This window comes from Eptatretus burgeri, chromosome 7 (assembly GCF_056783735.1).
Source record: "Eptatretus burgeri isolate ZD-2024b chromosome 7, Ebu_testis_v1, whole genome shotgun sequence".
In the NCBI taxonomy this organism is placed as follows: domain Eukaryota; kingdom Metazoa; phylum Chordata; class Myxini; order Myxiniformes; family Myxinidae; genus Eptatretus; species Eptatretus burgeri.
The window spans coordinates 58,163,236-58,176,231 of NC_140967.1; the positions used below are offsets into that span (position 1 = coordinate 58,163,236).

The 12,996-nt window shown below is 44.5% G+C and overlaps 1 protein-coding gene across 5 annotated transcripts in view; it reads right to left on the reverse strand.

Annotated features, from left to right (window-relative positions):
• The window catches only part of HERPUD2 (HERPUD family member 2), a 112,857-nt gene that overhangs the window by 25,258 nt on the left and 74,603 nt on the right, over positions 1-12,996 (reverse strand). For 3 of the 5 annotated variants that reach the window (XM_085888609.1, XM_085888611.1, XM_085888607.1), the window contains exons 2-5: positions 10,120-10,274; positions 5,315-5,392; positions 5,009-5,119; positions 4,676-4,812 (exon numbers count right to left, since the gene is read on the reverse strand). In XM_085888609.1, the coding sequence (XP_085744735.1) occupies positions 4,676-4,812; positions 5,009-5,119; positions 5,315-5,392; positions 10,120-10,263 (470 nt within the window). In that variant the 5' untranslated portion in view covers positions 10,264-10,274. Of the gene's footprint in view, positions 1-4,675; positions 4,813-5,008; positions 5,120-5,314; positions 5,393-10,119; positions 10,307-12,996 lie in introns of all 5 variants that reach the window. The other 2 variants (XM_085888608.1, XM_085888610.1) reach the window with 2 other exon arrangements.

Consider the following 12,996-nt stretch of genomic DNA (forward strand, 5'->3'; position numbering starts at 1 on the left):
CCTTTATTCATATATACATATATACATATATATATATATATATATATATATACATATATACATACATATATATATATATATATATATATATATATATATATATATATATATATATACATATATATATATATATATATATATATATATATATATATATATATATATATATATATATATATATATATATATATATATATATATATATATGAGCCTGGTGTTGGCGCAGTGGTTAGGGCAGCGGCTTGGGATCCAAAAGGTCCTGAGTTCAAGCCCCGTTGGGCCACTGAATTAATAGACCAGGGGGTTGACTCAGCCTGTCATCCTTCCGAGGTCGGCGAAATGAGTACCAGTGTATACCATATCCCTGTGTTGTAAGAGGCGACTCAGGGTTGCGGCAGGAAGGGCATCCGGCGTAAAACATGTGCCAATAACAATGCGGATCATACGGATGATCCGCCGGGCGATTTCCTAACGGGAGCAGCCGGAAGAAGAAGAAGGAGAAGGAGAAGGAGGAGAAGGAGGAGAAGGAGAAGGAGGAGAAGGAGAAGGAGGAGAAGGAGAAGGAGAAGGAGAAGAAGGAGAAGAAGGAGGAGAAGGAGGAGAAGAAGGAGAAGGATAAGAAGAAGGATAAGAAGAAGGATAAGAAGAAGGATAAGAAGAAGGATAAGAAGAAGGATAAGAAGAAGGAGAAGAAGAAGGAGATATCATAAATATATGTGGAAAAATTGCGGGCCCAGACCGCGAATCAAACTCGGGTCCTCTGGCAAACCATTCCAGTGCTCTGCCATCTGAACTATCTGGGCGACCCACCGGCTGAGCAACGCAATTCCTCCACATATATAAAAGTTCCACTCTCGCTCTCCCACTGCTTCCGGAGCACTCACTGCAAACCATAGGAGCAGCTTGCGCCTGCTCTCAAGAGGGTCTTCCCCCTGTGGGGGGACACATCCATGTCTGCTATTAAACACCACAGGGGGCGTAGTAATAGAAATAAGAAACGAACAGGATGGAGCCATCATAAATACATGTGGAAAATCATGGACATTTCATAAATAATTTATAGACAATTATAGACCTCTTGAGAGCAGGCCAAAGCTGCTCCTATGGTTGGCAGAGAGTGCCTCAGAAGCAGTGGGGGAAAGAGAGTGGTATGTGTGTGCGCACGCACGCACACACACACACACACACACACACACACACACACACACACACACACACACACACACACACACACGGACACACGGACACACGGACACACGGACACACGGACACACGGACACACGGACACACGGACACACGGACACGCAGACACACAGACACACAGACACACAGACACACAGACACACAGACACACAGACACACAGACACACAGACACACAGACACACACACAGCTCAGCCGGTGGGTCACCAAGATAGCTCAAATGGGAGAGCACTGGTATGGTTTGCCAGAGGACCAGAGTTTGATTCCCGGTCTGGGCCCATAAGTTTTCCACATATATTTATGATGGTTCTATCCTGTTCATTTCTTGTTACACACACACACACACACACACACACACACACACACACACACACACACACACACACACACACACACACACACACACACACACACACACACACACACACACACACACATATTTGATACACTGCCGATTTTGCAGGTTTTCCCACTTACAAAGCACGTAGAGGTCTGTAATTTTTATCATAGGGACAGTGAAATCATGGGTAACTGTTTGGTAACTGTGAAAGACGGAATCAAAAACAAAAATCCTGAAAATCACATTGTTTGATTTTTAAATAATTAATTTACATTTTATTGCATGAAATAAGTATTTGATACATCAGAAAAACAGAACTTAATATTTGGTACAGAAACCTTTGTTTGCATTGACAGAGATCAGACGTTTGAGCGCTGGCTTGAGCAGAGGGACCATGCAGGCGATGCAGGATTTTAGTCCATGACGGCGTAGTGCGTTACTTCTGGTTTTCTTTGATACTGTGGTCCCAGCTCTCTTCAGGTCATTGACCAGGTCCTGCCGTCTAGTTCTGGGCTGATCCCTCACCTTTCTCATGATCATTGAGGCTCCACGAGGTGAGATCTTGCATGGAGCCCCAGATCGAGGGAGATTGACTGTAATCTTGAACTTCTTCCATTTTCTAATAATTGCGCCAACAGTTGTTGCCTTCTCACCAAGCTGCTTGCTATTGTCCTGTAGCCCATCCCAGCCTTGTGCAAGTCTACAATTTTGTCCCTGATGTCCTTCGACAGCTCTCTGGTCTTGCCCATTGTGGAGAGGTTGGAGTCTGATTGATTGAGTGGGGACAGCTGTCTCTTATGCAGATAACGAGTTCAAACAGGTGCAGTTAATACAGGTAATGAGTGGAGAATGGGAGGGCTGCTTGAAGACAAAACCAACAGGTCTGTGAGAGCCAGAATTCTTACTGGTTGGGAGATGATCAAATACTTATTTCATGCAATAAAATGCAAATTAATTATTTTAAAATCATACAATGTGATTTTCAGGATTTTTGTTTTAGATTCCGTCTTTCACAGTTGAAGTGTAACTATGATAAAAAAAATTACAGACCTCTACGTGCTTTGTTCGTGGGAAAACCTGCAAAATCGGCAGTGTATCAAATTCTTGTTCTCCCCACTGTGGATATATATATATTTTTTTTTTTATTTTTTTTTTTATTTTTTTCTCGTTATGGTTTTGGAAAACTTACACCAGGGGAAAAGCATACATGGACACGTAGGTGACCCGAGGATGTTATTTCATTAGTCTTTGGTCCCTTTTTTGAGGGATTATTCGGTAGGCATGTGTTGGCTTGGTTGTATTTTCCCAGTATAGCGTCTCCCCCCCTCCCCCTCCATTACTTTCAGTCATTCCTCCTTCATACCCGAGATCTGTCCCCCCCCACCCACACCCCCTCCCTCTGCCTTTCTCAATCCACTAATTATCTCCCCTTCACCAAACATCCTTTTGACAATCCCTCCTTCACCCCATCAGTCTTACCTTCAACACCATTGCCGTTCGATCAACCCTCGGTGCGGCGGAATCCCTCTCCATTTTTGCTCCTTTATCACATACGTGCATGTTCGTGGCACTAGGTGCGACGCTTCTTGCAGGCATGGTACAGTGCAGGACTTGCGCGTGAGGGAGGGGGCGAGGGCTTTCGTCTCGGCCTTGGGCGCGTGAATGGAGGGGTTAGGGCTGTCTCAAGCATTTCCTCAGAATGATGTGGCATTTTCCACAAATCATGTCGTGGACCCTGCCTGGATTGGCCGTGCCATTCGGCATTCCAGGTTGCCTATCAATCTGCTGGTGCGCAGTCATGTGTGCCCGGCGGCCTCAGGACCGGGTGTTCGGGAGGGACCCGAGTGCTTCCCCTCTTGGCAAGCCTCGAACCCCGAATCCATGACAATATATACATACACTGTACTGAATTGCAATTGCCTACTTGCACCAATTGGGGTCTTAAAAATAATAAAAATAAACCAATGTCACCCGCAGGGTGACCCGTATCTTGCCAAAAGGTGACCACGTGTGACTTATTTAAGGTCACACCGAAGTGAACAGAGCTGCTATCCAACAGGAGCGACTCCTTGAGGAATATCTGCCTACGAGAGATTCCGATGAGAATCGCTCAACAGAGTAACCATGAAAAATATGCGTTTGCCTCATAACGTCACCAAATGACATCATAATGTCTCAAGCTTGACATATCTAGAAAGCACTCATCGAGGTGTTCAATTTGAGGTACTACACGATATGGTTTCTAAAACTTGAAAATTTGACCTTGGGGTCAAATATGTTTGACCTCAGGTGCTAACCATGAAGGTCAAGGCCAATCGCCACCAAAAACTAATCAGCTGAGCGCCAGACCATGAACTATAGTCCCATAAAGTTTGGAGACGATTCGATTAAAATTACTCAAAAAATAAGGGTTTCGTCGACTCCCCTGATTTGCGACAAAGTGACCTTGACCTTCAAAATTTTATGCGCTGAAAGGGACCTCTATAGGCCTCTGATATGCGAAGTTACAAAAATTTCCAATGATAACTGTGCTCTGCAGAATTTTTTATACGTGATTACAGACAAACAAAAAAAAAATAAAAAAATAAAAAACATACAAGCTGACTAACATATCTTGCAAAAACTTCGTTTCGGCAAGATAACAATGTGCTGATCATACGAGACTTTAGTCGGGTCAACATGCTGAGAACGATTAGTTTGAACATGTCAAAATTACCAGAGGTTAAATGTTAACGAGTACCGTACTACTTCAGGAGAGGGGGTATCTGAAAAATAGCACTTTTTACATGACTGTTAAAACTTTGGAAGACCTGTGAAAAGTATATCGCAAAAAGGCACTGCAAGTTGTACTCCACATATGCAATGAGAGAAAAAGCGCAATTTAAAATGGCCATAAAAATAAATAAACTAAATAAATAACTTTAGCTATCGAGATAGCGGGAAAGGGGTGACAAAAATCACCGTATGAGAAGTATTCATTAAATATCAGAAACAAAGAAGCAACCAAACAAACAACAAAAAAATTTTCAATAACATTCTTCTTCGTTAATGCACAACTTTCAAATTCCATTAAATCCACAACATTTTCAAAACAACGGTTTGTTAACACCATTCTTTCTAGACACTGGCTCACCCTGAACGGTTGGTGGATACAGGCATCTGGTACAGCGAACGTCTCTCCGTCAGGCCATCGGTGCCATCAAGCCAGGGAGTGGAACTGTGCAAAGTGGAAGGCATTTGCTGGGTTGAAGAGACTGTAACATCTGTGCTCTGCAGAGGAACGACCAGTATCAAAAAATAAAATCAAAATGACAGAAGGACACAAAGTAGAACTATTTAAAATGTAAGATCACAAAATTCTCCTTAAAACAGCAATTTTTCCAAAGTGCACAGACTGCGAAATGCACAACTGCAGCACGTTCAAAATAGACCCCAAAAGCTCACCGCAAACACCATGATTATCTACCTGATAGCCTCCGAGTGAGGGGCTCTGCCCTGATGGGGATGCTGCAGGCTGGGGAGAGGTCGGAGGGCTTGGAGATGGGCATACAAGGTGCACTGTGTGGAACTCATCATGCTGTACGTCCAAAAACAAAAAACCAGACATTGCTGACTTATTTCTACCCAACACAAGAATCAAATATCGAAGAAACAACAAGATATTGCCTTCAAAATTGAAATGCTTTGTTCTTAACCAGAATATCACTTATGCCAGTGGTCACAATACCATGTTTATGAAATAATTTGACAGAAAATACTGGCCATGTCTCACCTTCCTCAGAACATCCTTAAGCTGTTGACCATCGGACAGAAGGCGGCCAGAGTAGATCAGTCGTTGTTCTTTAGTGGACTATGATGGCACAAGAAAGGGTGGTGTTGGCCAAAGACAAAGTATAAAGCAGGGGTTTCCTTAGAAGCCGGTTACCAGTGACCCGCAGCCGTCTACTCAGAGAAAAAATGTCAAAGGTCGCTGCCTACTTCAGCGCCGATTTTTCGATTATTTTTTTTTTGTCACCACGAAATCTCTACACCCCCTGTTTTGAAATCCGAGACGAAAACACAGTATTTCGATAAAAGCGGGCTGACTTTTACTGTTAGTACTCTCACCAGGTCAAGCACAACACTGACCTAAAAATAACACTAGCAGCTAAAACACGCCTCCTGCAATAGAGAGTTCTCTGCTTTAGCCTTGTTTTGGACTGTTGGCCTGATACCCTGATACCATACAGCAATGTCCTCAAGAAAATAAACTTTGTAGGCCTGGCAGTTTCGGTGCCGAAACGATGGCATCGAAACAAAAATCCCTGTTTGACTTTGGATTTTCGAAGAAGTCCAAAGACATGGGAGGTAAGCTTCTGCCCATCAGCAATTGGTCTAAGCTTTCACTCTTGCGAGTGTGACGTTGTTTCAGGAAACACGCGTTTCACCTTGTCCATTTTGAGCTTTTGTCAAGTGATGCGGCTCCAAAATACGGTCACCCGAGCTCACTTCGCTCGCGGTGATGGTAACCTGCCACTTTTTAATGGTAGCCTCCTACTCCAAAAATAAGGAAACCCCTGATAAAGCAATAAATAAATAAATAAAACTTCAATAGAAGTCATCCACAAAGCAGAATATTTTGTTTTTTGGCACCCCCAAAAAATTTCTGTTTTTGGTTTTTTGTTTTTGAGTGATTCTTTTCTATTGAGAGATAGGGCCAAAAACTATACAGTATGGCACAATATCTCAAAAACTTATGGATGGATTCAAATGAAACTTGCTGGACAGATTGGGTGTGTGACAAGGATAAATATTTCCGATTCTGCAGAAGATCCAAATGCGGATCTGAGAATGTTTTAATTTTGTAAGTGATTCTCCACTGGAGAGAGTGAGAGGGAGAGGGAGAGGAGAGAGGGAGAGCCAAAAACTATATATGGCATGATGTTTCTAAACGTAGTGGACAAGTTATGACAAAAACGAAGGTGGAGGAGATGGTTACGTGACAAGAACAAGCCGATTCGATTTTGCTTCAGGTCGAGATCTAGTTCCGGCCTATCAGGTCAGGTCAGGTATGGGAGCATGTGCCAGAACAGCGCGTCGATGCGTCCACTTTCCGCCGGTACTCCAGGGGCCTCCGTCTGGCCATCCCCCAGGCAGATGCCAGGCCCATCCCCATCTCCTTGAGATGATGGTCAACCTGCTGCAACGAGGCATGTGGTCGGCCCACTGGCCTCCTCCACTCATGAGACTCCCTCGCTGAGAGAATCTGGTGAGCAGGATCAGCGTCAGGAAAACGAGCCATATGTCCATACAGCCGCAACTGACGCTCACGGACTATGCAGGTAACAAATCTCGTCCGAGTCTCTCTCAGCAACCGCTCGTTGGACACAAAATCTGACCAGCGATAGCCAAGGATTCTCCGAAGAGACCTGGTGCCAAAGGAATTAAGTAAGTCTCCATCTCAGATCCTTGGTCAGAGTCCAAGTATCGCATCCACAGAGCAAGACTGGAAGTACCAAGGACCTGAAGACTCGGACTTTCGTCCTCCCGCACAGGGACCGGCAGCGCCACACCCCATGATCCAGTGAATCCATGACTCCCCATGCCCGACCCAGACGTCTATTGACCTCTGACTCACAGCCAGCAGAGACATGAATATCACTGCCAAGGTAAGTGAATCTCTCCACGACCTCAAGATCCTCACCACAAACAGACACAGACAGGACAGCAGCATCCAAGATGTCACCGAAAGCCTGGATCTTATTTTTGACCCAAGAATCCCGTAATGCCAGCGGCTCCAACTCCTCATTCAGCACCTCGAGGGCCCCCAAAAGGATATCTAAAGTCTCCGCAAAGATGACTGCATCATCTGCAAAATCAAGGTCCGAGATCTTGACATTCCTAAACGATGCACCGCAGCTCGATCTCTCCGACATCCTCCCTAAAATCCAGTCCATACAAGTGCTGAAAAGTGTGGGGGCCAGCACACACCCCTGACGAACTCCAGTAACAACTGGAAATAAGTCAGAGATGGTACCACCACACTTCACAGCACTCTCAGTACCAGAGTAGAGTTCAGACATCAGATCGATCAGTTTTGGTGGCACCCCACGAAGACCAAGAATCCTCCAGAGGACATCCCGATTCACTGAATCGAACGCTTTACATAGATCAACATAGGCTGCAAGCTGCCCCTGCCGAAACTCTCGTCTGCGTTCGGTGAGGACACGAAGAGCAAGGATACGGTCAATCGTTGACCTCTTTGGTGTAAATCCTGACTGCTCTGGACGCTGGTGCTCAAGCAGATGGTGGTGAAGCCTATCAAGAATTATCCGAGCAAAGACCTTGCCCGGCACTGAGAGCAGCATCACCCCTCGGTAGTTGTTGCAGTCTTGGCGATCACCCTTCCCTTTCCAGAGAGGAACAACAAGGCCCCTCTTCCAATCAGTTGGGATGATGCCTGTGTTCCAGGCAGAGCACAAAACTGCATGCAACGACATGAGTGCAGCATTTCCACCAGCCTTGAGAAGTTCAGCATGGATGCCACAGATCCCTGGAGCTTTGCCCCGTTTCAACCGGTTCACCACAGCCCGTGTTTCCACAAGCGAAGGTGGACCACAGTTGATTCGAGGGTCAGCAACAGGGATTGCAACACCCTTGACGTCCAACTCGACAGCTGGGGGATCAGCCTGGTACAACCGCTCAAAGTAACTGGCCCAGCAGGCCTTCACTTCAGACTCCTCTGTCAAGAACCTACCACTCTGCTCTAACTGCAGTGCTCCGAGGCTTGGGCTTGGATGAACGCAATGCGCGAATTCCCCTGTAAGCGGGACGAGAATCACCTGTCCACAGGTGATGCTCTACCCCCTTACAGATTCCTCGCACATAGGCCTCCTTGTCCACCCTCAGTGCACGTACAGTTTTACACCTCAGCTCCCTGAACAGCTCAGCTCTGCCATTCAGCCTGGCCCTGCGACTCTGGTCAATGGTATCCAGTGTCCCTTGAGAGACAAAATTCTTCTTTGCCCTGCGGTGAGTTCCAAGACATCCACCTGCAACATCAAGGACGGTGGTCTTGAAGGCGTTCCACAACTCTTCAGGACCCCCCAAAGCAACCAGACCCTCCAAGTGTCCACTCAGCCTGTTCGCAAACTCCTTAGCTACTCTCTCATCCCTGAGCTTGCCAACATCCAGCCCAGGCTGGGATGGTACCATTCTCCAGGATTTAATGTGCAGCTTTAGAGTTGCTGCAACAGTGGAATAAAATATGTAAACTACTCAGCCTGGTGGAGATTATGTGCCTCTATCGAGTGCCATTCCAGTTACACCTGATATCATAAAGTGCAGGGGAGTCCCCAACTTGCAAGCCAACCCCCGTAAGATATTTTTTAATGTCCGAGATATGAATGTTAGCTCGTACTTACGAACCAATTGTAGGCAGAGCAAATTGGGACTCATTGATTGGGCGCAGCGTCAATCTTTCATCTGTGAGATGTAAAGTCTGAGCACCGCATGGTCTACAGTACCCAGTGCACTGTACAGTACTGTATTGTTCACAGCTAATAAAAAATTTCCGCACCTTTTTGCATTCAGTGTCACGTATTTTACCGTTTTAGTGACGAGCCAAAATCATGCCTGATAAACATTTCAGTGATGTTCCTGCAACGGAGAAACACAGAACCTTGACATCGGAGATGAAACTGGACGTTATAAAGTGTTCTGATGAAGGTGAAGCTCACTCCCAAATCGGTCGTTCATTAGACTTCAATCGTTCGATGATTGAAACAATTATCAAGGACATGACAATAATTTTACTGTACTTTATTTTGCAGAATGTTTTATTAATCGGATTTATTTCAGTTCGAGGGGATGATGGGGTATTATTTACTGTCATTTATTGCAAATGTACAAAATTTCAGGTTAATTACTTTATAATATGTGTTAAATAGGCTTTATTGACTTGGTTATTGAACCGAACAACCATTGGAAATGGGGTTCCAACTTCTGAACATCAGACTTAAGGACGATTGTTCGGAACACAACCCGTTTGTAAGTCGAGACTCCCTGTATTCACATTAATGACATAACCTACACTAAGAGAAAGCATTTTCATAAAGCCTAGTTGTATCTTCTTCTCCTTTCGGCTGCTCCCGTTAGGGGTCGCCACAGCGGATCATCCGATCCGCATAGTGATTTGGCACATGTTTTACGCCGGATGCCCTTCCTGACGCAACCCTGGTCGCCTCTTACGACACAGGGATATGGTACACCTATTTTAACCGGGGTATACACCGGCCCAGTACACTGGTACTCATTTCGCCGACCTCGGAAGGATGACAGGCTGAGTCAACCCTCTGGTGTATTAATTCAGTGGCCCAACGGGGCTTGAACTCAGGACCTTTTGGATCCCAAGCCGCTGCCCTAACCACTGCGCCAACACACCAGGCTAAACACACCAGGCTAAACACACCAGACACACCTAGTTGTATATACACCAATAATTCTGAAATATTTAAGAAATTATGTTGACGAAACAAATGTCCAATCATTTTCTAATTAACCAAACAATTTAAATGCCTTGGTTATGCAGTCACATACCGGGTGGCTTGGATAAACACTGGAGAGATGAGACTTCAGTTTATGCACCGTCCATTCGAGAAAGCACTCCACATTTTGATCGGCATACTTCTGGTTTGGGGCTTTGATGAGAACAGTTATGGGCAGGCCTGGTGCAGAATCCATCCCTAGCACGTCTGTAAATCATGGCACAAATAAAGACAAAAAACTACAGCCATTGTCAATTTAGGAGACAATTGCAATGTGCTAAAGCAAACTTTACAAAAATACTGCACCCTTTTACAGTTCAAGGAAAGAAGAAGAAAAAAAATAAAACAATACAAGTTGATGCACAATGATGATGGAAATAAAACAAAAAAACCCAAATTACAGTTGGGCCTGTGCAATGCCAAAGCAATGGTACTTTATCAAATGGTCGAACAAAGTACAACACACTATGCAAATAAACAATCAATGTGGGTTAAAATTTGGTCAACTATTTATCACAATTTATCTGGTGATGTGGCAACAAGGCCAAACCCAACATGACTTGCGTAAAAATAAAACGTTTTCAGAAACAAAGCCCTGATGACAGTTGAAAAAACAACCCAGCAAATGAAAAGCCATATACAAGTGCAACAGGCTAGCAGGATAACAGAGGTACGCACTCTTGCCTCAGTTGTCTTGCCTGGGTCTGAATCTCAACTCAGCTATAAACTGTCAGCCGGGCGTTTCACATGCAGGGCGAAGAATCAGTGTGTGTGTGTGCAGTCTATTGGAAGGATGGCAAGCTGGAGGGAACCTGTCTGTCAGCACTCGTCGTAGGTGGACGTTAAAGATGACATGTTTTTTGTGAAGAGTAGGCGAGTTATCATTGGCACCCTGAACAAATGACATTCTTGCCACTTTGTCAAATGTTGTCAGGCCTAGCCATCTGGTTCCTGAAAGACTTGGGCCAAAAGCCAGCCGACACCACAAGAAGGTGGTGGTGGAAGTTGTAGTGGTTGTATATAAACAGCCACAATTATTCTTACCTTATTATGTGGTCAGCTTGCTTTTGGCCAAAGTATTTCACCAACTGACTGGCCAGGCCTGACATTTCATTGAAAGAGGCAAGAGTGAGAGAGCATCATTGTAAAAAAAATGCTCGACTTCCCACAATCAATAAATAGATCGTCAAGTGTTAAGTGTACATATCCACCTTAACCTCAAAGGTTACACCAACAGAAAACAACCCTATCAAATCACATTTTAGTTTGGCTGAGATGCACAGAATAATAATTGAGATTACACACAAGACTTCAAGCCAAAACAGATCTTTTATAATCCTCTTCTTCATTCATTTGTAGCACAAAGCTGTGGGGTAACATCATTGGCTTAGGGCATGGCTGTGCTGATGATGCCCTCTGCTGGTGAAGGCAAGAATTTGGAATTTTGCCATGGTGCCGGCGAAAGCTCACAGACTCTTCACGAAGGACACTGCAGGATCTTTCACGTCCACAAAAGAATGCTGACAGATGGGACGCGTGTTTACGTGCATCCGAAGGACAGCACACACATTGATGAATCACCCTGCCTGTGAAACAGCAGGATGACAGTTTACGGCTGGGTCTGGATTCAAACCGGGGCTAGACAGCTTAGAGACAAGTGTGCTTACCTCTAAGGCCATCCTATCAGCCCTTTCATAACTAATCCATGGGAAACTAAAAGGGCATTCCCCCACCACGTAATAGAAGAGAGCGCATACCTCCGCCACGTAATGCCCGATCCAAGAGAACATCTCAGACCCAATAAATTTTTGAAATATAGTGCTATACAGTATATCGTTTTTGGCCAGATCTCCATCGTGAAGAATCACTGTAAAAAATATCAGATCCGGATCTTCACCAAAATGGAATCAATTCTTCCTTGTTGCACACCCATGCCCACCAAGTTTCATCCGAATCTGTCCACAACTTTTTTGAGATATCGTGATGTGTATATATATATATATATATATATATATATATATATATATATATATATATATATATATATATATATATATATATATATATATATATATAAATAATTTTTGGCCCGATCTCTCAATGGTGAAGAATCACATAAAAAAATTTATCGGAGCCGGATCTTCACCAAAATCGAATCAGTTCATCCTTGTCACACACTGAAACTGCCCATAAAATTTCATCTGAATCCATCTACAATTTTTTGAGATATCCTGCACACAGGCAGACAAACAAACAAAGCAACAGATAGAAAGGGGTGAAAACAAGCTCCTTCACACCTTCGGTGGCGGAGGTAACCAGCACGGCATTCAGTGGAGCGCATACCTCCACCAGGCTGATTCTTTTACGTTTTCTTTCCCACTGATGGGCGGATCTGTAATTGGACCTGAACTAAAATCTAATCGGCTTGTTCTCGTCACCTAACCAACTAATCCACCTAGTTTCATCCGAATCCGTCCAAAACTTTTTGAGATATCGTGCTACACTACATGGTCAAAAGTATGTGGACACCCCTTCTAATTAGTGGATTCGGCTATTACAGCCACACCCAATGCTGACAGGTGCATAGAATCAAGCACACAGCCATGCAATCTCCATAGACAAACACTGGCAGTAGAATGGGCCATACTGAAGAGCTCGGTGACTTTCAACATGGCACCGTCATAGGATGCCGCCTTTCCAACAAGTCAGTTCATCAAATTTCTGCCCTGCTAGCGCTACCCCGGTCAACTGTAGGTGCTGTTATTGTGAAGTGGAAACGTCTAGGAGCAACAACAGCTCAGCCGCAAAGTGGTAGGACACACAACCTCACAAAACGGGAAGACTGAGTGCTGAAGTGCGGAGCATGGAAAAATTGGCTGTCGTCAGTTGCATCACTCACTACCGAGTTCCAAACTGACTCTGGAAGCAA